The sequence below is a fragment of the Xylaria bambusicola genome (genome assembly GCF_022495145.1).
Source record: "Xylaria bambusicola strain CBS 139988 unplaced genomic scaffold F5B22scaffold_82, whole genome shotgun sequence".
NCBI classification, from domain to species: domain Eukaryota; kingdom Fungi; phylum Ascomycota; class Sordariomycetes; order Xylariales; family Xylariaceae; genus Xylaria; species Xylaria bambusicola.
The window spans coordinates 50,841-76,335 of record NW_025953635.1 but is presented as its reverse complement, the minus strand read 5'-3'; the positions used below and the strand labels follow the sequence as shown (position 1 = coordinate 76,335).

The 25,495-nt window shown below is 36.8% G+C and overlaps 5 protein-coding genes across 5 annotated transcripts; 3 read left to right on the top strand and 2 right to left on the bottom strand.

Annotated features, from left to right (window-relative positions):
- Positions 1–1,235: 1,235 nt before the first annotated feature.
- On the top strand, positions 1,236–2,302 carry F5B22DRAFT_552480 (uncharacterized protein). The gene is made up of 3 exons (XM_047972977.1): positions 1,236–1,545; positions 1,717–1,731; positions 1,814–2,302. The coding sequence occupies exons 1-3, from the start codon at positions 1,330–1,332 to the stop codon at positions 2,147–2,149; spliced, it is 567 nt and encodes a 188-aa protein (XP_047825249.1). The 5' UTR covers positions 1,236–1,329; the 3' UTR covers positions 2,150–2,302.
- A 439-nt stretch (positions 2,303–2,741) lies between these two features.
- Positions 2,742–4,750, bottom strand: F5B22DRAFT_552412 (kinase-like protein). The gene is made up of 5 exons (XM_047972976.1): positions 4,507–4,750; positions 4,372–4,453; positions 4,211–4,313; positions 3,755–4,151; positions 2,742–3,704 (listed from the first exon to the last, which is right to left on the bottom strand). The coding sequence occupies exons 1-5, from the start codon at positions 4,653–4,655 to the stop codon at positions 2,807–2,809; spliced, it is 1,629 nt and encodes a 542-aa protein (XP_047825248.1). The 5' UTR covers positions 4,656–4,750; the 3' UTR covers positions 2,742–2,806.
- An 11,712-nt stretch (positions 4,751–16,462) lies between these two features.
- On the top strand, positions 16,463–18,685 carry F5B22DRAFT_629428 (uncharacterized protein). The gene has a single exon (XM_047976479.1). It carries the CDS (start codon positions 16,685–16,687, stop codon positions 18,293–18,295), a length of 1,611 nt encoding a protein of 536 aa, XP_047825247.1. The 5' UTR covers positions 16,463–16,684; the 3' UTR covers positions 18,296–18,685.
- A 1,540-nt stretch (positions 18,686–20,225) lies between these two features.
- Positions 20,226–22,116, bottom strand: F5B22DRAFT_629423 (uncharacterized protein). Its single transcript, XM_047976478.1, has 4 exons — positions 21,985–22,116; positions 21,698–21,884; positions 21,438–21,486; positions 20,226–21,382 (listed from the first exon to the last, which is right to left on the bottom strand). Exons 1-4 carry the CDS (start codon positions 22,015–22,017, stop codon positions 20,401–20,403), a joined length of 1,251 nt encoding a protein of 416 aa, XP_047825246.1. The 5' UTR covers positions 22,018–22,116; the 3' UTR covers positions 20,226–20,400.
- Positions 22,117–24,608, top strand: F5B22DRAFT_629421 (uncharacterized protein). Its single transcript, XM_047976477.1, has one exon. It carries the CDS (start codon positions 22,477–22,479, stop codon positions 23,863–23,865), a length of 1,389 nt encoding a protein of 462 aa, XP_047825245.1. The 5' UTR covers positions 22,117–22,476; the 3' UTR covers positions 23,866–24,608.
- Positions 24,609–25,495: the final 887 nt, after the last annotated feature.

Here is a 25,495-nt window from a genome sequence, read left to right as displayed (position 1 = left end):
GGGAGGCAGTGAGTCAAGAGATGCCTGTTGGGAGTGAAACGGGTAAGCGTCGGACAGGCAGGCGGTCGATGTGCAACGTGGAAGACAGGATCATCGCATGAGGTTAAGGTCATAAGACCCTTTTGCCGGGAAGCTGGGGCTCACGAAGGGCTCCGGCGGTGGCCTGGCTCGCCTGGTACTGGCCTGGGACGGGTCCACTGCCCCTCGACTGCCTGTACCAAGGTACAGTCGAGCTTATCCCGGTGGGCTGCTGTAGGCTCTGGTGGGCTCTTGTGGGCGCTTGTGGGGAAGCGGCCAATCACAGCAGCGAGCTCTGCTCTCACCGGTACGATAGCCGACGTCTCACCCCGCATTTGATGTTCAACTGGAGATCTTGGGTCATTTCACAACAATGGCACGAGGTGGCAGGTAGTATCCTTTAACTAATGTTTGCTACTCTTACGATTTACGTATATTGTCTTTCTCTCTCAAATTAATTTGCGTACAGGGGCCTTCCCAGACAGGAAAAGCAAGTCTCCGTGCTGTTACTCCTCAGTCTTATGCAAGTACCTACATACCTCATAGTAAGTTCTCTGTAGATGTCTGCCTCCTGGGTAGGAGTACCTATTTGTGTCCACAACAGTACTAGCAAGCCTGGTCAAATAAACAGGGTACCGTATTATCCTGGGCTTAGCACTACAACTTGGGGGTAGGTAGCTAGCTAAGTATATTCCTATGTACGTATTTTGAATAGTAGGTAATCAAGTTGTACCTTAGGTAACGCACCGTCCCGTGGAGATATCCCTACCTACATATGGACATAATGTATGTACCTAGATACCTCTATTTATATAAGTACCCTCGGTACGTACCTACTCAATTGAGGTAGGTTATACCCCGCCGGAGCGGATTAATAGATCGGATGGACAGATGGCTTACGTAAATCGATCTGACATGCTGTGGAATGCATGGTCTAGATTTGTACTGTAGATGGAATGGGCAGAAAAGGGGGCCCACAGAGGTGCTCATGAAGGCTGGCCAAGGGCCTGGCGAGAGGTTTGTCGTCATTACTTGTCACGCGTACTTCACGGTAATGACACCCACTCGACCACCGGCTCATCGGTTGCCTGACGTTGCATTCCTAATCCCGGAACTAATGTAGTGCATCAACAATTCTTAGCTCCAGCAAGCAGCCGTACCTCAGCCTCATCTGAGGTTAAGCGACAACTTCCAACTGAGCTTAAGTCATTGAACCAGCTTCTTCGAAGGGTGTCAACAACACCGTCAAGGGAGAGTGTATTGTATGATACGCTTATAGTTATGCGGGGAGGTTCAGTCACCTAGAAAAGAATGAGCTGGCTAGAGACACTGAAGACAGTCGGCGCACTGGCACTGTCAGCAATCCAATTCTTCGCACATCTACTGTACATGCTCTCAATACCGCTGCGGTGGCCCCTCTACTACGTCTACGCCTCGATTGTCTTCTTGTTGTCACCGATATGGGTCATTGCTAGTCTCGGGCTCCGTACCGCATCTTTCGCTATCAATCTTGTGGCAAGACTTAAGGTATGTTTTGATTCCATCCTATTCATACGCTATTGTGTATGCCAAACCCTGAAAGATGTATCGGCAGACTTACATCACCTGGCTGCATTTAAACTTCGAGAACTCTATTCAATACAACGGGCTTTACTTTAATGATCACCCAGACTAACCAATGTTTCATCACGCTCACAGTACCTCTACGTCTACGTAAGCTGATTCTTCTGCTGGCTGTTAATGTCTAATGCTCGAAAATGTCCCCAAAAAAACTAACACCTATGTAATATCAAAGCTCGCTTGTGCTGTTTTTATAGGAGCTTGCGTCGGCTTTCTACTATATGGGGCATCGAATTTCATGTTTGTACTGCTAGGCTGGGATGCCGCGTCTGAACGGCAATCTTTTCTAGTTAGGGAACAAGTGAAGGAGAATGAGTATGATAATGAATCAAGTTCAAGCGTTGAGCGGCAGCGTTCTGACAAAGGAGGAGGCCTCGTTGATATAAACCCGAATGACCTGTTTGAGAAACAGTGGAAGTTGGTGAGAACGCCTGTGCAACCCAGGAGACGACGCAAAGGTTTATTGGGACAGACTATAATGGAGGAGAGCAGCGAAAGCGAATTATCGTAAGCTTAATATAATTTTAAGGTTGATAATATGTACTTTACTATTGTCCCTAGCAAGATACCAACTAGATTGTTCACCGCAAGTTTATATTTCTTGTCCTTTCCCAAGGGCTTACATAACGGAAATTGAGACAGACTATAGCCGCCGGATCATAATGTGACTCTTGACTCGCAACTCTGAGGGCCAATTGAAGAAAGGAAGAAAAAAGAGAAAAAGTGCGCGGTATCAAGATTACACTCGTACCCCACCTTGTTCGTAAAGAGGATTATCATGCATCAAAGTTGATAACCTTTGTGCCTAGCACGACAGATGGTGAGCATCCATGGTGGCAACACCATACAATCTAAAGATGGGGGATCGAATGGTAATAGATTTCTTCACCAAAGCAAGCATGAGTGCTATCGATGCTATAACCTCCATATTTGCAATTGCAATCCTTTAGTGATCGGCTACAGCTTTATTTTCGGCGGGCTCCGCTTCGATCCGCCTCAATATTGTAGTAGCCCTGCCATCGCCCTCCTGATGATATAGGCTCTCTCATTCAGAATCTCTTGGCGATGGGCTGCGACCTAATGTTCGACTGGTGCTGCTTCGATCATCATAATCCCTATCACCATCGTCCCTCCTTCGACAATCATCCTTTGAAGGTCGTTCATCGCCCTATCGACGGTACACCTCCCTCTCACGTTCACGATCTCTTGGCGACCGACTACGGCTACGTGTTCGACTGGCTCTGCTTCGATCCTCGTAATCCCTATCCCGGCGGTCCCAGTCATGTCGTCTATCATCTCGATCATCCCTCCTTCGTCGGTCATCTCTTGGAGGCCGCTCATCTCTCGCACCACGGTAACTGGGGATATAAGTGTCAACGTCTGGTCGATTGCCGCCGCCACGATTCCTCGGCGCTCGGTCTCTATTATAAGCGTCATGCTGATCCTTCACTCCATCCCATCCATTCGGAGGATTTTCGGGGGGCGGTGGACGAGGTGGCAACCGGTGTTCATGGCGGGGCTGTTCCCTTGCCCAAGCCGGCCGGCGGCCACCATCACCGCCATTTCTGTGTCCGCCATGTCTCCCATTCGCTCTGTTGCCGTATCCATCTCCGGTGGCGAAACCGACGTTAGGCCCATCAAAAGCACCCCCAACTGTGCCTCCTTTGGGAGCTGGAGGAAGTGCCGCCTTCCGGTCATGGAACTTTCTACGATCTAATTCATGACTGTCTTCGAAAGTTGGAATGTCCTCAGGTCGCGCTGGAAGAGGGTCGGATTTAAAATAAGGATGCTCCAAAGCGTCAATCGCATTGATACGAGTCCGCCAATTGAGTTGTAACAGCTGCTTCAACAAGGATACGGCGGCAGCACCATGGGAACGGAATTTTGATGACAATGACTCCGGTCTCGGTCGTGGGGTTAGTGATTCCGCGCCAGGCAACTGTTTCCACCCAGGCATATTCTCTTCATTCGGCGATCCGACGAGATCAAATATAATCTCAAGTTGATGTCCATCACTTTCGCCAGCCAGAATTGGTTTGCCGACTAACATCTCCCCAAAGACACACCTGATCAGGCATGAGCTAATGTTCAACTGGACAAAAGGGCCAAAACTTACCCTACACCCCACATGTCAATTGCAGTGGTATATCTCTTGAGATGGAGCAGCAGCTCGGGGGGGCGGTACCACCTTGTGACTACCAAGCTCGTGTATTCTCTCTTGCTCTCTCCACCCCCTTGCCCAGCCTGAGGCACGCTTCCATCATAATTTCTTGCGAGACCAAAATCGGCTATTTGAAGTATACCCTTGTTGCTGATCAGAAGATTGGCGGCCTTCATATCGCGATGGAGAATTTTGCTTTGGTGAATGTACCGGAGGCCTTGAAGAAGCTGAAGCATGTAGCATTTGATTTGTGGTATGGTAAAATTTACAGCAGGGTTGTCAAGAAGGCCAGACAGGTCATGGTCCATATATGGAGTTGCCATGTAAATGATTGGTCGTTTTCGTTTGTCAACTCAAAAGAGGTTAGCATACATGCCAAAAGACCAATATGCATTCAAGGTTTAGACGTACTCATCTTAGAATGGTGCTCGACGGCCATATCTTCCAGGCGTAGCACATTCTCATGTTTCAAGAGTTTTAGAAGTCTAATCTCGCGAAGAGCGGTGATGGGAAACTACGAAACAGGTCAGCGACTAACGAAGTGGCGACATGCCAAACAGCTAGCCACATACCCCGTCTTTCTCGTTGTGCATAATAATCTTTTTTAACGCCACTAAGGCGCCGGACTTGCGTGATCTTGCCTTGTAAACCTCACTAGGCGTGGAGTTTAGCAACCAGGGAGAACAAAAAAGGCCAAATGATCTCACCCAAAGGTTCCTTCACCTAGCTTCCCCAAGAGCTCGTAGTCGTCAATGCGAGAGCATCCCTTGAAGCTTTCTCGAGGTCGTTGGTGCTGCTGGGCGAACGAACGAGGTGAAAGCGCTCCATTCTCGCCGCTATACATCGTGGTCGTCATGGTCGGTCGTTGACAAGTTGAGCAGCGGAAAAGGATGGAAAGGAGAGTAGCTTATGCGAGGTATCGGCGCGCCTGGTGAATATAGACCGTGGCGGCGGCAAGAGAGCACAGTCGGTTATATCGCCGATATCGAGCGCTTCGGCGTTCGCATCGCAAGACGCGGTAGGATCGAAGTATCACGCGTAGTAATTTTAAGCTGAAGCAAGGCAATACTCTAATATGGATAAAATCATTGCTTGCGCGAGGTGGATAAGCTGCAAACAGACGAGCCTAAATGAACTCAGCGATAAATCTCGTAGACGACGACTGAAGTTGCTATTGGATATGGCAACCTGTACCCAGGTACGTAGAAGAGGCGTGGCAATGTGTGGAAACAAAGAACTTTGGAAGTGGGGATGGTGATTGCTGGACTACCTAGATCGATGCATGGAGCTACTGCAGTGTTACAGTACAATCATTTACTTAGGGAGCCCAGAGTCTGGGGCTAGCAGAGGCTAGGTAGGTACTGGAGAGCACTACGCTTTACAACACTCTAATGCGCCACATATTACCTAGATAGGTAAGCTGAATACTTAGTAATACGTACCTACTAAGTTGGAACTCAATTCGGCAAAATCTCGGCTTTTGCACTGGTCGAGGGGATGGTACAGTTGAGTGGTACCTCCGTGAGCTCCATCAATCCGGTATCAGGTCATCTATTCGACGACAATCTTTGTCTATCAACAACCGCAATTCACCAGCATCGCCCATTACGATAATCAACACCAATCTGTCCGTACAATTTCCCACTCGACGCACGACCCTCGATCGAACACTGACTGACCGCGATTCAGCTTGTCGCAATGGCTGGTGGTGGTCCTGGTCACATCAAGGCGCCTGGCATCTACAAGTTCACGGGCACTGCTCTAGGCGCTACTATGTGGTTCTTCGTAAGTATCGACTAGATTGAAGACGGCGGATACAGTGACTAATTATTCTTTGTAGCTGATGTATCGGGCGAGGAAAGACGGTATTCAAACTCCAGCTGAAATATGAACGAACGAGCGAATTAACATGTCAGCTAGGGCCTGTTCTGATGGGCTGGAAGCACCCATGGGACCACTAGACGCAGACTTCACCGCCGAACGACTAATTATGCGACTGGGTTGGGAGCTTTATAGGTGATGATGGGGGCATGGAGGGACTCCGGAAAGAACTTCATACTCGACAACGATTGGGGTTTTTTGTTCTAGTGAATACCGTCAATTTGAGACAATTGCTACAATTAGGCTTTAAGCCTATACTAAAAACGCTCATTGATCTCTACCCTTCAAGGGTAGGACAGCGAGCATTGTCAAGCAGTTCACAGAACATATTCCCTTTTACTGTACCACATGCCATTGCTATATATGGAACCTATAACATTCAGTCGAAAGCATTTCTTACTCAATATTTTGCTGTGAATTCGCATCCTTTATTTCACTCACGCGAAATCGTTTAGAGGCATTCATAGATCAGACTAAGAGGCTCTGATAACCTACAGGCTCTGTGCTGGAAACTGCTCTTGTCACATTGATGCTGTAATTGGACATTTAACCATTACAAGACTGGGCCACGAGTCTCCCCATAACCGTGCCACGCCCCACTGTTTTTCGGATTGCAGATTGCACACCTACTAAAGTAGGTGCTAGCCACCAAAATAACCAATCAGCAAAATAACCACTTTTTTAACCTTCATAGCTAAAATTTATATAAAAAGCGCCTATTTCTATTGTTAAAAATAACTAATGCTAATAATAGCCTATTAATATACCTCCAATTGTATATTATTTTAACTATTTTTAAAGGTATATTAAGTAGCTTTTCTATAGCGTTTTTCTATAGCCTCAATAAGCCTTTAAGCCTTCTTAAGGTTGTTTTTAATTAATTGTTCAATTATATAGCAACCTTTAATTACAATTAAAACTCCGCCTAACTTTAAAGGGGTATTCTTAGTTACGGTGGCTGGCCTGGTGACCCACCTGGGGCTTGGGGCCCAGATGGCCACACTGCCATGCGTATCGTAATCACCATATGACCATCGCTTCGCTGTGCGCACTAAAATACTTTGCTATACTTTTTATATTTAAAATATTTCCTCTATTTTCCATCTTATAATAAATATATAAATAGTACCCTAATATAAGCTTTGCTTTATATATAACACTTTAATTATAATAATTATAAAATTAACTTAATAGTTAAAAAGCTTTATATTTATATTAATTAAATAACCTTTATTAACCTTATTAACATTTAATAAAAAGACTTATTAATTAAACTCTCTCCTAAACCTTATAAGTAATTTATATTAAAATAAATAATCACTTTTTAAAATAAAAACTAATATAATATAACCCATTTAAATAAAGGTATAAACTAATCTTAAAATAAACTTACTTTATTAATTATATTTAGCTTATTTACCCTAAGCAGGTTCCCGAAGGATAGGCCTATTATATTTAAACTAATTATACCTACTCTTAATGGTAAAAAAAAAACTATAAGGTTTAACCTTAAAAATATAATAATGCTATATATATATTATAAATAATTCCTTAAAATTAAATTAGGTTATTACTTCTTTAAAGCTTTAATTATTAACCTATTTAAGGATTCCTATATTAATAGCCATTTTAAATTTAAAAATAATAACTTTTTAAATATTTAAAAAAAGCCTACCCTTATTTATTAATAAAAATTTTAAACTATTATAAAAAGGAATATATTAACTTTAAAATATATAGTTAATATAAATAATATTTATTATAAAATAAATATATATACTTTATAAATAATAATTAAATATATATAATTAAAAGAAAAAGATATTATTAATTATTACTTTAAAGTAATTATTCCTATTAAAAGAATTACATTTTTTATATTTAATAAAATAATAAATTAAAAAATATTTAATAATATATATAAAATTAACTATAAAGCCCTATTTTAAAAAATTATATTATAGTTTTATATTATAAAAGTATAAAACCTTATTATTTAAAACCTTTATTATTAAACATTTATTAAAAGCTTTAACTTTAAAGTTATAAAAACTTAAATTAAAAATATTTATTAAAAAAAAGAATAATAATTAAATAAATTAAAAATAATGCTTAACATTATATAATAAAAAATTAAAAATAAAAAAGTAAAGGTAAATAAAGCAAACTAATTAATTATTAACCTTATTATATAAAGCTATAAATAATCCTTAAACTTTAATAGCAATTTTAATAATAGATTTAATAAACTTAATTTAAATAGATTTATTATTAATTCCCTTAATAAAAATGGTTAATTAAAAAAAAAAGTTATTAAAAATTAATATATTTATCTTTTTTAATAACCTTATAATTAATAAGGTTAATTTTACAATTTAATATTATAATTAAATTAACCATTTTAAAAATAATATAAATTAGTTCCTTATTAAATAGTTTAAAATATTTAATATCGAATTTTATTTAAATAAAAAGGTAGTTAAGGACTTTATACCCTATTTTAAAAACGGCTACCTAAAGCAATTAAAGATGCTTAAGGTATTTATAAAATATTTAAAGTAAAAATATAATAACCCTAATAAAAAGTAAAAGGCAAATGTTAAATTTAAAAAATTAAAAATGGAAACCCTTATTAATTTTTAAACCTTTAAAAATTTATTTATTTACTTTATTAAAAAACGTTACTTTATTAAAAGAAATTAAAAGTAGGAATTTTATAATAGGTTAAACTTTTATATTAAAAACCAAGTTATTTAAAAATATTTTAATAAAAAAATTAAATTTAAAGTATTTATTTTTTAATATAAATAATTTATTTATAATATAATTAAAACTAATATAATAAATAAATTATATAAAATAATTAAAAAGAATTAATTTAACTTTAATATTAAGAATAATAATATTAATAACCGTTAATAAAATTAAAGTTAATTTATAAATAATTTTAATAAGCTTAAATTAATAACGAACTTCTTATTAGGATTCCTTAAACTTAACCTACTTTATAATAAGTTAAAAAAGCTAATTAAGTAAAGGTATTACTTTATATATAAAGAAAAGGAATATATTATTAAGGACTACTTTAAAAATGGATAAACGTTAAAGCTGGTTAAAGTTAATACTAAATATAAAGCTTATATCGTAATACTATATACCTACTTTAAAAATAGAAAGGATAATAATAATAATATAACTAAAAGTTTTAAAAGTAATAAATTAGGAAATGCTTAACCTTAAGATTATTAAACTTCCTTTTAAGGATTATATTAAAAATTATTAATATAAAAAACTTTTTAACTTTATATATTAAAGGAAATCTATTTTTTATAAATTATATAATAAATATAAATTAATATAAATTTAATTTATAAATATTTATTAATATAGGAATAAATAAATATTTATTTATAAATTTAATTATTATTAAAAAAATAATATTATTTATTAATGTTAAAGTTATAAAGAATTTTATAAAATAATTAATAGTAAAATATAATATAAAATCCTATTAAAATATAATAAAAGCTTTAATAATAAACTTTTATCTATAAGAATAAACCTTTAAAAAAGTACCTTTAATAATAATTAATATAAAGCATTTAATCCTAATTAAAAAGGTATTCTATTAAATATATAATATATTACTTAATATTTAAAAATAATGTTATATATTTTTATTAAGGTTATTATTTAAAAATAAAGAAAGGGGTAATAAAGATAAAAAAATATAATAGAATTTATAATATATTAATATTCTAAATTTATTTAAAGATTAAAGGTTAATAAAAAGGAAAAAAATAAAAAATGCTTAATGTATTAATATCCTAAATTTATTTAAAAGCTAAAGCTATTACTATTAATAATAGAAAATATATTTAATAAAACCTATATCTACTTATTTAACTTATTAATTAATTTATTAATTAACTTATTACTTCCACCTTTTAAAAAGTAAAAAGTACATTAAAAAAGCCCTTTAATAACTTTTAACCCTTAAATAAAAAACGTAAATAAAATAAACCGCTAACTATTAATAGCCCTTTAAAATAAAAAGCCCTTACGGTATAACATTTAACTATTATTAAAGAAGTAGAAATATAATATATAAGGTCCTAATTAATTAAAAAAAGATATAATAAAATAATATAAATATTAACCCTTTATTAATGTTTTTATTATTAACGCTATACCTTTCTTTTATAATATAATATAGGATAAAGTAAAAGTATAAATAACCTATTTAAATGAAATTAACTTAATAATTTATATAAAAAGGAATAAAAATAAACTATTTAAATTATTCCTTAATAGGAAAAGTAAAAAGTTATAATAAAAGGTATAGGATATAATATTTAAGGAATATTAAAATTTATTATATATATTTAATAAAATAAACTTTAATACTTTAACTTTAAACTATTTAATTAATTATTATATTAAATTCTTATTAAAAAAAGGAATTAAAAATCTAAACAATAGCCCTTTATATTAAATATTACTTAAAAAATTAAAAGCAATAAAGGAATATATCTTTAATAACCTATATAAAGGTTTTATTATATTAAATAGTATATTATACGCTGCTCCTATCCTAATAGCTTATAAAGGAAACGGTAATTTCCAACTATACATTAATTATAAATATATTAACGCTTTAATAAAAAAGGATAAATACCCTTTACTATTAATTAATAAAACTTTAATAAAAATTATAAAAGTAAATATCTTTATTAAAATTAATATATAATAAATATTTTATTATATTTATATATATTTAAACTATAAAGATTTAATTATATTTAAAACTTATATAAATATATTTAAATATAAAGTATTATTATTTAATTTAACTAATAGCCCGGTTACCTTTTAATAATATATAAATAAAATTATAAATAAATATTTAAATAATTTCTATAATATATATTTTAATAATATTTTAATTTATTTTAATAATTTAATTAAATATTAAAAGTATATTAAGAAAGTTTTAAAGCAGCTTTAATAAGTAGGCTTATAAGTTAACTTAAAAAAATATAAATTCTATATTATTAAAATAAAGTATTTAAGATTTATTATAAAACGTAATAGGATTAAAGTTGACCTTAAAAAAACCATTATAATATATAATTAAAATAAATTAATTAATATAAAAGTAATATAATTATTTCTAGGATTTTATAACTTTTTTTAATAATTTATTAAGGAATATAATTAAATTATTAAACTATTATATAACCTTATTAAAAAAGATATTATCTTTTATTAAGATAACGCCTATTAAAAGGTATTTAACTAACTTAAAATCTAATTAATTAAAATACCGGTACTTATTTACTTTAATTTTAATAAAGAAACTAAAATGGAAATAAATACATTAAACGGAATTTATATTAAATGCTTCTTTTAATGGAAGGAAAATCGTAAATAATACCCCATTACTTTTTATTTTAAAATAATATATAATGTAAAAATAAACTATAATATCCCCAATAAAAAATTGTTAATAATAGTTAAAGGATTATAATTTTAAAAACTAAAATTAATTAATATTTAATAAAGGAACCCTTTCCTTATTATTACCGATCATTAGGCCTTAAAATACTTTAGCATTAAACAATAGCTAAACTTCCGCTAAGCTAAATAGGTTAACTTATTTACCTAATATAATTTTCTAATCATTTATTAACCAAATAAGGAAAATATAATAATTAACGCCCTATTATAAAAATAAAAAGACCTTTATATATAAAAGGCTAAAAAAAAGGAATATTAATATATAATAATGTTTCGCTTAATAATAAAAAACCCTAATACTAACCCTTCTATTAATAAACTATTTAATTTTAATAACGCTATAAAGGCTATTAATACTATAAAAATTAATACACTTTCCCTCTTTATATTATTAATAAATAAAGTTCTTTAATATAATTAAAATTTAAATACGCTTACCTTTTATTATAAATGTACTTTAAGTTATAATAAAAATTAATATATAAATAAAGGATTAATCATTTATAAGGGTAAATTAATAATGCTTAATATAAACTTTATATATATATATATTATTTAAAAAGTATATAATTGGATTATTATAACTTATTTTAATTAAAATAAAATAAAATAATTAATAGCCATTTAATATTAATAGCTTAAATTAAAAAAAGATTATAAGACTTATATTATAAACTATATAATTTATTAACCTATAAAGGTCCTTTATAATAAAACTTTAAGTTTTTTATAACCTATACTTATACTATTAAAACTATTCCATTATATTATAATAAACTTTAAGGAAATAATAATAAATAATAAAAAAGAAAAGAATGTTTTTATAATAATAAATAAGTTAAATAAAGTATTATAATTAATACCTTATATTAAAGAAGTAACCATTTAAAAGGCAGCTTGTTTATATTATAAAGGTTCTTTTTAAGTATATAAATTACTTAAATAAATAAATTCTAATAAAGGCCTATAGTTTATTTCTTTATTTATAAATAAAATAGTTAAAATATTAAGCATTAAATAAAAATTATCTTTAATAGAATATTATAAATTAATAGGATAGGTTAAAATTGCTATTAAATATTTAAATTAAAGGTTATAATTATATTATAACCATTATTAAAATAATTAAAGTAATGCCTTACTTATTATAGATTTTACTATTGCTTTATTATTATATAAATCAATTAAGTTATAACCCCACGAAGTCTTATTTGGGTTCCTAATACTAATACACTATAACTGGATAAGTTATACTGTAAATATAATTAAACTTCCTATAAAGGAGTAATTAAATTATAAAGAAGCTTAATAATAATTTAAAACTATTAAAAATATATTAATATAGCTTAAACGATCTTTAAGCAAATATAAAATAAGATAATTAAATAGGAAAACTATTACTATAAAAAATTAAACTTTAATATAAGCAACCAAATATTCATCCTAAAGAAAAAGCAATTATAAATAACCAATCATCCTTTTAATAACGCATCTCTCACTTGACCTGGCCACCCAATTGAGCTGGCCACCCCCCTAGCCCATACAAAAAAAATCGGTGCGCTAATCACGTGATAATTTAATAACTCTACGGATATTGGTCGTATAATATAGTAAAATATACCATTAGATTCGTAATAAAGAGAGCTATTTAACGGTACCCTCCATTAATTCATACGACTTATATTCGTGGAGTTATCAAGCAATACGCTAAAGTAAGCGCTAAAATAACCCTTAGCTAGCGCCCTTTTAGCGTATTGCTTAATATCTCGCTCAATAAATTTTATAAAAAATAGTAAAGAATACCACTGGATTCGTCATTAAATAACGGATCTAATGGTACTAATTATAAAATCATGGGACCAATACTGGTCAAGTTATTACAGATTGAAACATTGGATTTTTATATAGGTTAAGGGGGTGGCCAGCTCAATTGGGTGGCCAGGTTAAGTGGGAGATGCATTAAGCTTAATTATCCTATAATATAATAATACTTTAAAATTATTAAATAAACTAAACTTACTACTTACTATTTTAAAGTTCTTAATAATTAATAATTAATAAACCTTTATTATATTAATTAATTATAAAAATACCTTAATATACCTTTATTAAAATAAGTAATTAAATAACTTAATAGTAAAATTATTAATCTTAATATTAATAAAAAAAATGGAAAGTTAAAAAAATTAAAATATCCTAACTATATTATAAAAAAACCCTTTAATATTAAATTAATTAAAAGAGTTAAAATTTTAATAATTAATAATACTTTATTAATAATTTTAAAAATTCCTTAAAGTTACTATTTAACTTTTATAAAAAGAACTTAAAATTTATAAAACTATTAAAAAGATTAAAGGATTAATTAAAGGCTATAAAGGAAAATAGGTTTAATAAAGCATACCTTAACAATAATATATTAAAGGATATATAAAATATACTACTATATAAATTAAAGAAAAGGAGTATAATAAGCATTATTATAAGTAAACTTAATAGGTATAACCTATAATGCATTATAAAAATACTTAAAGCGTTCCTATAAATTAAAAGCTTATAATATAATAATAAAAGGGTAAAAACTTAAAGCTATCCCTTTTTTAATTAAATAATAATAACGTAAAAGCTATAAATTTAATTCTTAAGGTAAGAATTTTTTAAAGGGGGGGGTAGTTATAATAGTTAACCTAATAACCTACTTAAAGCTTAAGGCTTAAATAGCTATATTATTATACATATTATAATTATTATATAACTATTGCTTTATTATATATATTAAAATACTTTGCTATACTTTTTATATTTAAAATATTTCTTCCATTTTTTATTTTATAATAAATATATAAATGGTACCTTAATATAAGCTTTACCTTATATATAACACTTTAATTATAACATTTTTTATTGATCTATAGGCTTAAAAAACCTTTTAAGCTAATTATATCCTTAAAAGGTTAGCTTAAAGTTAAACCACTTTTATAATATTTAAAATAAACCCCTTTAATAAATTAAATAATAACATTAATAAAGTTATAATTAAAACCTTTTATTCCCTTTAAAGCTTTAATAATATAATATATTATTTTATTAATATATTATAAAGTTATAAGGGTTAATATAAAAGAATTAAATAATAAATTAAAGGTTATAAATTAAAGGGGTATTACCTTATAAAAGATTTATTATTTTAATAATTAAAGGACTTTAAATAAATTAAAGGGGTAAATTCTAATCTTTTTAAAAGCTAAAAAGATTATTAAAAGCTTAAAGGTTTAAATTTTAACCTATTAAATATACCTTAAAAATTTTAACTTTATAATATTAATTATTTTATTTTAAATAATAATATTTAAAGCCTTTATATAATAATACTTTAAAAGTTAAAAAACTATTATATTTAATAATTAAAGTATATAAATTAAATAAAATAATAAATTAAAAGGAATAATATTATAAAAGTTATAATAAGTTATAAATTTCTTTATATAATAAAATTTATAATTATTTAATATAAATAGCTATTTTTAATTAATTTATAATAATATAATATACTTTTTAAAGTATTTAATCTATTTAAAGCTTAATTAATTATTTAAATAACCTATTAAGTTAATTATAATAATTATTAATTTTAATATTTTAAAGGTTTAATATTATTAAACTATATATATTTAACTTATTAATATAAAAAAGCTAAGTATAACCTTTTTAATAGCGGAAATAGCTTTAATATAAATAATTAACTTTTTATTTTTAAATAAAGTAAAATAATAAACCTAAGTTTATTTAATAATAATAAATATATTATTAATTATTTTAATATAAAATCTAATTTTATTTATATTTTATATATCCTTTATAATAATATCTTCGTTTTTTAATAAATTTTATAACTTTTAAAAATATTTATTAATAGCTTTTATATTTTTAAATATTATACAATTTAAATTAAGCTTTTTTTATAACCTTTAAAAGTAGCTATACTATTAAATAAAGCGCCTTAATTAAAATTAATTAACTATAGGTAAGTTAAAATCTTAAAGGTAAGCCTTTACCTTTAATATATAATTAATAGTATTAAAGATAAATTTAATATATATAGCTAGGTTTATTTAATTAAAGCAATTAATATAATTATAAATAACTTCTTTTTTAATAGGTTTAAGCTTTAAGTTTAAAGGTAGCGGTTAATTAGGTCCGCTATAGCCTATGAAGCAATTTTAAAGGATTATACGTATAATGTTAAAGGTTTACGCAATAGCCGTTATCTTTGCAAATAGGAAGTCCTATAAGTAATCCAATACTTTTTAAACGTTAGATTCCATTTTAAAGCTTGAAAATCAACTATAAGGGTGTTTTTTTAATGTTAAAGGTAAAAAGGTTAAAAAAAGTAGTTATTTTGCTAACTGGTTATTTTGGTGGCTAGCACCTACTTTAGTAGGTGTACAATCTGCAATCCGAAAAACAGTGGGGCGTGGCACGGTTAGAGTCACTCAAAGGTGCTTTCCATTCTGGGCGCTATACGGTCTGGCGGAATTGTAAATGCCTTTATAAATGTTCTTTAAGCTGCAACTTTTAGATAGTATAGCAATCAAGAGTAGCTGGTTCAGCTCTGTTATGACTGCTTATAGACTGTTCTTTGCTTGGTCTGATCGAAAATGTCAATAGAGGCTAATCTAATTCAGTTCACAAGCCTTACGCCCACTATCAGGATAGTCATTGATGCTTTTGCATCGATAGCAACATGCCAGACCATAGACAACTGCCTACAGTAATAGCAGCACGCGTAGTTAATTCAGTCGATGTGCTATCAAATTGAGTATTCATACCACCACTAGAGAAGCAGCGACTTGTTCCGGGAATTAGAGGTATTAAAATGAACAACGGTTAGGCAGTAAGTAATGTCTTTGGGCATTCTTCGCCTACATGTAGCAACGAATCTTGGTTTACCTAGATGCGCTTTCTATCCTTGTAGCCTGAGATAAAATACAATCCTCCTCACAGACAGGAAACAGTCACCTATGCTCGAGTCAGGTTTTAAATTGTTATTTAAAAGAAATTATATACTCATTTATCTATATTTCTACCCAGTAAGGCACAAGCAGCTTTCCTGCATATACCTCACAAGATGATAGGTACCATGTCGATACCTATTGAAAAGAAGTGGAGAATGACGGGCCAAGGTCCAGGCTAGGCAGAGGCTACAGCGACCGAGCTAGGGTGGTGGCGCTATTGTTGGAGGGGGGTCCTGCTAGATTCTAGGTAGGTACCTCCCAGAAGCTTGAAATTCTTCCCATGTCGGCCATGTTGGAGCTCTCAGCCTCGTCACTTACCCAATGCGAAGTTAACTACGAAACCTTGAATCGGTCGCCCTCTAGCCTCAAGTCTAGAGCTTTAGCCGTGTCTGCGCATTACCTTTGGGCCTAGCTTACCTAAATATCGGCTCGCCGTCTTGTCTCCAAGACTAGACCACTACAAAGGGAGATGTCGAAGAGACAAGCCTCCGAGGCTCTCGACGATTTGTACGGCGTAGACTCGCCTGCTTCTAAGAAGTCACGGTTCGATGAAGGCCCCGATCTTAATGGGAATGTTACTGCAACACCGTCGGAGAGGCCCGAAGATAGCGTCGCGGACATTGAAAGCGACAACGATGATTTCGATGATGAACCCGCGAAGGCACCCATAAGACAATCCGCGCCAACAGAAGGGTACAGCGACTTGTATCTTGACACGATAGATCGTAACGTCCTCGACTTCGACTTCGAGAAATTGTGTTCCATCAGTCTATCCAACATAAATGTTTATGCTTGTTTAGTATGCGGAAAATACTTCCAGGGAAGAGGGCCTAAATCACACGCGTACTTCCATGCGCTCGAGGACGGCCATCATGTCTTCATTAATATGGAGACGCAGAAGGTCTACGTCTTGCCCGAGGGCTACGAAGTCAAGAGCAAGTCGCTTGACGACATCAAATACGTCTCTGATCCTAGATATACGAAGGAGGAGGTTATGCAGCTGGACCGCAAGCCTAGGACAGCGTGGATACTTGGTGGAAAACCGTACACTCCGGGCTATGTGGGCATGAATAATATCAAAGAGAATGACTATCTAAACGTGGTAGTTCAGGCTCTGTCTCATATCGCGCCATTGCGGAACTTTTTCTTGCTCGAGGATTTTTCGTCACGCCCAGAACTCGTCAAACGCTGCGCCATCCTTTTCCGGAAGATCTGGAACCCTCGCGCCTTCAAGAGCCACGTGTCACCTCATGAACTTCTTCAAGAGATTTCTCTGAGATCTAACAAGAAATTCACCTTAACAGAGCAATCAGACCCAGTCGACTTCCTATCTTGGTTCTTGAACAATCTACATCTAGGTCTAGGTGGGAGCAAGACGAAACCAGGTAGCAGTATTATACAACGCATATTTCAAGGCAAGCTCAAGGTCGAGTCGCAAGCCATCACAGCCAAGGCTGATGTTGGTGACCGGTTACGGTTCGAAGAGGCAGCTGAGGTCAAGACGGATATCACGCGATTCTTACTACTCACTCTCGACTTACCTCCAGCGCCTTTATTCCAGGACGAAATGGAAGGCAACATCATCCCCCAAGTGCCTTTGACCACCATATTGTCCAAGTATGATGGGGTAAAGGCGCAGGAACACCTAGCTCAGAGAAAACGCTATCGACTAATGCACCCTTTGCCCCCATATCTCATTTTCCATATCAAACGCTTTTCCAAGAACAAATTTGTCTCAGAACGCAATCCAACCATTGTTACATTCGATGCGCGTGTTGGTCTGGACGCCTCACCCTACGTAGAACCAAGTCCGGCAGACCACCCCCCTGGGGAGCCAATCTGGTATGACCTCGTGGCCAATGTCACACACGAGGCTGTGCGAGCTAAGGAAGACGTTGCGGACACTGGTGAGGAGCGCAAGACATGGAAGGTTCAGCTGAAAGACAAGGGCCGGGATGAATGGGTCGTGTGTCAAGATTTGTTTGTAGAAGATATTCAGAAGGAACTCCTGTATCTTGGTGAATCGTACTTACAAATCTGGGAGAGGAGGCGAGATTCTAGGGGGAAGCAAAAGAAATAAGTCATATGAACGCCTCAGCCTTACATTAACTCAAATCAGAGCCCCTAATACGATACCACATGTACTTACAAGAAGCATATGCTTCAGCCTGATCGTTGCATCGTTCGGCCCTTCATGCAACTCGGCAGGTTTCAAATCCTCGGTATAGTGTGTTATTGACGATGACATACTATGTATAGTGAGTTCGTGAGACTTATTTTCATACCCATGACTGGGCTGTTCATGCGAACTAGTGTAGGAGGTGTATAAGCGAGGTTTCGGATCCTCAACTCGCCAGAACTACCGTACTACTTAAGTATTTGAAGGCATACTCGGCCAATAATCTAACTTGTAACTCCTATGTATATATTTTCCACGTGCTTATTAGCAACTTTCTTTTTGGCTTCCAGCTTTTGCGACATGGTCGATTTTCGGGCTTGAAACTCGCCCTTTTCGACGGCACACAGGTGTATGCCTATACAGAGAGAGTCTAGGCTCTTACTCATTTGTACTGACCTTTCCCATATTCATTCGTACAGTATACACAGCAGGACAACAATCCTGGTTAGGCGAATCAGATGCGCCGCTATTCACCACATACAGTATCTCAAGATGTAACGTCGCTGGATTCACGGCACGGGAAAGGATCGCCTAGGGATCGGAAGCAGGTTGGTTCACTCTTGTGGCAGATGTCACATACCAGTCTCGACACATTCAAGTTCTAGATTTGGTGTAGTGTATGTTATCCTTTCTTGCTATTTTGAATGTACCAGGGTGCCATATCCCTCCCTTCACTTTTTATCCCAACAGTATGCATCATACCGAGGTTGAAACCACCCGACCAGTCAGTTCATCACATGGCTCCCTACATGCCCGCCTCCCGCGTAACACGTTGCCGACCATGCACACCGGATGCTACCTTACAACTTCCTCTCCGTCTATTCCCGGAATCCGGAGAATGGAAGCAGAGGGAGAGAGGATCCAATCGGCTTACACGCAGGGTATCCACTCCCGACCTCCCGTCTTTTTTTTACAAGATGATACATGGTGGTTCATTCTTCGAGTCACCAAAGGTAAGGCTAACCTCTTCATCCTTGGCCTTCGGGCTTGGGCCTTTCTTGGGTGCTCCGTCGTGGCGTTTTGAATGATTGAGCGCCATGGTATATAAATGTTACTTGTAGGTATGTTTGAGGACAATATATGATATATGTGTTGTTTTGGGAATATAGATGCACGTTCGTGACGGCGTTGCTGGGTGTGCTTAAGCGAAACCAATATGAATTCTCCGAGTTCACTGAGTAGACTGTGGTTTCTCCCACGCACGTTCCCCAACGGCTCCTTTAATATGCTCGATGTTCTTTCACCTAAGAGGCGAAGACGCAATGGGGGTTATCGCCCCTTTATTCTAGGAGAAAGAGGTACTGTATCCTTTATCAGGATGTCAATGACAATTTCACCCTACGCTCAATGAACCTTGACTGGTATGTAGATACTGAAATGAAGGTACTATAGTCTTCGCATTCAAAGGTCCTCCTTCAAACTGAGAACTAGGCAACCTGTGTATGTAACATCATACACACGTCTAGACTCACATCTTGCGCGAAGAAAGACAGAGGGGAAAAGGGAGGGGGGCTCGCTAGGATTGCTTACAAAACATGTGAATGTTGACCCTCCTAAGTATGCCTAGCATCAAGCACGATATGAAATCATCCAACCGACATAGTAGCTGTCCATGCTCATTTATCAGTAACTTCGCCTCCCAGTAGCTCAGGTCTAATAATCGAATACCTGCGATGAACTCCCCTCTAAGCAAGCTAATCTAAACAACCCATCGATATAGATTAGCACAACATTGCAACTATCTGTGCTGAAGATGTGTATATTAGCTCGAGTACTGAGTTTTATGCCAGGCTCAGTGCTGTCACAGGGTCACGCGGAGCGCAAAACGAAAGGGGCAGCGGTGGCTTGGTATCACAAGTTTTACTATTTTTTCATTCACAGAGGTATAGCTAGACAGCGATAGGTCATCATCCATCACTCCCCTCCCGTTTCATCCATCCCTTTTCCATACCCATTGGACATAAATTCATCAACGCGTAATCATGTCACCTAGGCTGAGTCATCGATTATTTGAAGACCTTTCCGTCAGCATACTTGTATTCTTTGTCACCAACGGTGACAGGCTTGTCCATCTTCCATCGTGACTCAACAATAGCCCGATCCTCGGGGTTGTTGGGGTCTAGCTTCTTGAAGTCGTAACTCTCATAGTCGGGAGCGACATCAAATACGGGTAGATATTCGTCACCTCGGATAACGAAGGCACCCGAGATAACCGAATCGTGGTTCTCGCCATAAACGTTGGCTGCGCCAAACAGGTACTTGCGGGAAGCCTCTAGACGGTTGTTAAAACCACCAATCAGGTTGTTGGACATGAAGACCAGCCTTAGCTCGTCATTGTATTTGTAGTCTACCTGCCAGATAGAGTAATCGGTGAAAGGAACAGTCTTCCAGAAGTACTCCATAGCCTCAGCAGGAGGGTTGTTGGAGTAGAATCGTTTCCACTCATCGAGAGGGTACTCTGATCTGGGGAGAAGGTCAATGGGGTGCTTGGGCTTGGGAGCGGGAGCAGGCTCCTCCTCCGCTGCTGCTGCAGCTGGGGCGGCTTTAGGCTGGGCTTTAGCTTGCTCGGCCTTCTTAGCCTTGGGCTGCTCGGCCTTCTTGGGGGGGATGTTGACTAGCTTGGGCTTGTCGAGGAATTCCAAAGGCTTAGAAACGTCGAGGTAGATGGGCTGGTTGTAGACAGTTCCATACCATCGAGTGATGTTAGGATTCTCAGCGCGCCAGTCCTTGTCGAAGAAAAACTGGAAGCCACGCGAGACGATGCTAGTAGCAAAGAGATCAGCGAGTGTGAGACGCTCGCCAACGAGGAACGTGTTGTGGAGAAGGTGCTCCTCGACGATAGAGAGAGCCTTGCTCGAGGCCTTAATAGCTTCATCGATGTTCTTCTTGTTGTAGGGGTCCAGGCCCAAGAGAGGGCGGTACCAAGCACCCAAGTTGGGAAGGAGCTCGCTGTTGAAGAACGACATCCACTTCAGAATTGAGGCATAGCTTTAGACCATATTAGTGGGTGCCGCTTAGGCTGGAAATGGTTTGATGAACTTACTCCTGCTTGGTCTTGCCGAGAAGGGTGGTCTTCTCATTCTGAGAAGTGACTGGAGTTCACGTTAGCAGCTGCAACTTCTAGACTTGAGCAATTAAGTTTCGAGGTGAGACAAGCACATGGGATCAGAAAGTAGAACGATATCAACAAAACATGATTCAGTCAGGGATAACTGTTAGAAAAATGGTCTAGGTCATCACATCAGGTGCTGAGGGAAGCTGGGGCGAGGTGCAGTAGAGACATGAAACAGGAGTCGTCCTTACTGTAGATGTTGATGGCAATAGTCTCGGAGAGAACGTAGCCATCGCTGCCGATGAAGGTAGGGACCTTGCCGAGCTTGTTGGCCTTCAGGAGCTCATCAGAGGGCTTTGCGGGATCGACCTCGACGACCTCGAGTTCGAGGCCATTAGCCTTCGCAACCGCGAGGATGGCGGTGGTGCGGGGGTTGAGCTGTAGGGCAGAGCTTGCTGTCAGCTCACTCGCATCAATAGAGCAGCAATTCGCAGCAAACAAAATACAAAGGAATGCTATTCTTGCTGCCGCTGCTTACCTCCCTGGTGAAGATCTTTCCGAAAGGCGCCATGGTTGACTGTGAAGCCTGGTGCTGGGAAAAGTTGGGAGGGGAAGAGAAGATGAGAGAAGGTGCAGTTGTGGCCACTCCCTGAGCCACTGTAGTTTTTTTCGCTTTCATTTTGAAATTTCTTGGGGAGGCGGGGCAACAGCAATGTACCTGCCCACCTTTACCCTAACTGGGCTAGCAGCCCGTCCAGGTGCCCTTCCAGGTGGCCTTCCGACCCCTGGCCTTGGCGCTTTCGGCACTTCGGCGTATCTTAATTGCGAGGCTGATACCCGAAGAGTCTGAAGAGTCTGGCTTGGTAGGCGAGGCTCCACTCGCAACCGACTTGGCCCCAATCAGATTGCACGTTCTCAAGGAAAACTTCAGAGCGCATCACGAACACTGGGAGCTGTACCGCCGGCCTGCTGCTCACAGCCCTCGGCTCTCCGACACTAAAACATAGCTGGTCATGACAAGATAGCGATTATGGCTTCCCTGCGTTACGGTATACGCTGTTTGAGGACCTCTGCTGTATCGGCTCCGAAACAATGGCCGTCACTCAGCTCTACACAGCCAGCGGACACCGCCATAACGAAGCGAGCTATTGCGACTTCGGCCTCTCGCCAACAAGATGATTCGGCCCTCATGAGTGCGCTCGATGCACTAGACACAAAGAATCAGGAGGTCATAGCTACATATGCGCGCCCCATGCCTGTTTCGCCTTCCTACTTCTCGCGTCACCCTCAATTCAACGACAGCTTTGTCCATGTGCAAGATCTTGCCCGCAAATATGCACGCCTACCAATGCTACACCCGAGTCAGGTTGAACGAGTAGCTTGGAAGACGAAGGAACAATACCGGATAGCACTTGGCGAGCATGTCAAGGCAAGGGATTACGCAGCTTGCCTCGGTCTAGCGAAGAGATTAAATCAGATACACCCAGAGCTGATGCCCGAAGAAGTAAAAACCGGTCTCCGACCGTTCCGGCGAGATATTAATATCTTTCTCAACCGTCCCAAACCGATGCCGGTGGACAAATTTGGTAGATCACATGGCGTAGGGAAGCGGAAGACTTCGGTTGCACGAGCTTGGCTTGTTGAGGGGACTGGTGAAGTTTTGATCAATGGCAAGCCTATGAACGAGGCGTTTGGCCGAATTCATGATCGCGAGAGTGCTCTCTGGGGATTAAAAACTACAGACAGACAAGACAAGTACAACGTCTGGGCATTGGTAGATGGTGGTGGTTCCACTGGGCAGGCAGAAGCGTTGGCTATGGCCATTGCCAAAGCACTCGTTGTCCAAGAACCACCGTTGAAGACGCCACTTAGACGAGGTAAGACCACATCAGTCCACACCGAGATTAACACACGAAGCCAGACTTTGACACTTGTTTTTAGCCGGTTGTATTACCCGAGATCCAAGAAGCGTGGAAAGGAAGAAGGCAGGTCATCTCAAAGCAAGAAAGAGTCCTACATGGGTCAAGCGATAGAACGGCTGTCATCGTTTATTTCTGTGCTGGGAATCAGCCAAGGGACTGGGCTCTCCGTGTATGTGTGCTTTGGCTCCTATCCTCCTCGTTGTCAACATTCCAGGACACGTGGACCGATCAACTCTAGAGCATCTCAAACCGCATCCTGTGAGATGATCCAAATGTACAAAATTGTATTAATGTACCTCTTATCATGTCTGGGCTATTCGAAGACCATCAAACACTTTGCACGAGGTGTCCCTATACCAGGCACAGTCATTACGAAGCCGAAACGACCGAGTTGTGTTCGTGACAGATTCTGGCTTGTGCCAGTTTCCAGTAATCATGAAGCAATCGGCCGCGTTGCTCAGCTTCCTAGCCTGTATCGGCGTCCCCGCCCCAGGTGATTAGCACCTTGAACTAGAGCGAAAATCTTTATCCAATGCTCTTTTAAGCACAGTTTGATGAGCTTTCTGCTGAAATCGGTTCATTTTCAAGCATGGTAAAGGGTGAATCACGAGCCCATACACCATAAAACTCGGCCATGCCACCTAATGCCTGCCTAGTCTGTGGAGGTGGCCGTCTTGGCGACCTCGTGGGCCTCCACTAGGCGATTGCGAGGCGAGTCATCCCGAGATAGAGCGGCCGTCACGTTTCAGGTACTTTACTTGGATAGCTAGGCGCTTTACCAAGGTCAATTACAGCTTAGCTCTCTCGAGTTTGTAGTCCGACATCTTCCCCAGCGTCAACGCATGTGGGTAATGACGCGATTGCCCGGTACTGACCGGGACCCAGTAGGTAAACCGCTCACGGGGGCCCAAATCGTAAGAGCAATCATGACACAATTGAGCCATGCTAGTACAATCTGACGAGCGATCTCCGATGCGACATCCTACCGTCCCAGATATCTACCTAGGCTGAGAGGGAAAGGGTAAGGCGCAAGTAATTCCGGAGGAAGAAAACAAAGCACGACAATTTCCACTGTGCCCATATGTAACATCATCCCCAGGCGTATATGTACAAGAAGCGATAAATAGTATGCCATACTGTGCTCCTGCGTAAATAAGTATACTTATGTGAGGGTTTTACTGTCCAATGGGACCTCATATTATAGGTCTCAGGCATAATACCTATCAATACTAATTACACGCCTTGTTTATTTCATACTTACTACCGCTACACTATGGACAAGCAAGTAAAGAAAGAACGCTAGGACGAAGAATAGAAGCCAGTGACTTGATATTTACGTCTGTAGAAAGGTTTGTTGCACAAACCTGATCTTTAACTTTCGCTCGGACCCTTGGGTAGTAGCAGTTGTTCGCATTATGTACGTGCGTATGTATGTACGTATATGTGTGTAGTGTACACCACCACAACTTACCGATTACCTATGTAGGTATTTTCTTAAATAGGTATTGTTTACCTACTTACTGGCTTACTTGCCTCCTGTTAAGGTACTTCCAGGTTACGATGCGTGTGGGATAGACAGTTGCTTGGTAATTCCGCATGGCCTAGTGCCCGAAAAACCCCCGGAGGGAGCACTACCCATAGGGCATGTAAGATGGCGGATGAATGGATGAATGGATGGTAGCATTGGTGCACATGCGAATTGCTTATTTAGCTAGATCGTGTAGCAGCTCAGACGTTTCATTTCAGATTGTGTAGCCAGGAACAGCAGATTCTTCATGCGACACGGGGGAACTTCTGCTGAAACCTGCACCTACACCTTAGTGTAGGTATGTGTGCATACCACATACGTCCTGAGGTTACATACATTAGGTAGCTTGCGTTGTGTTGCGCTGCATTAGCTGGTGCTCAGTTCATCGTGCACGAGTGACTGTAGCAAGTAGCTTGGGATGGAATCGGGACTGCCGGAACATGGGCTATAAGTAGGATCTTTTTTTCCTAATTTTTTGCTGTGTTTTCTCTTCCTTTGACTGGGGGCTTATCACTTGTCAATGCGAGAGGGTACCTATCCTATTACCTACTCCATATGTATATACATAGAGCGTATGGGCTTACCTAATAAGTGGGATC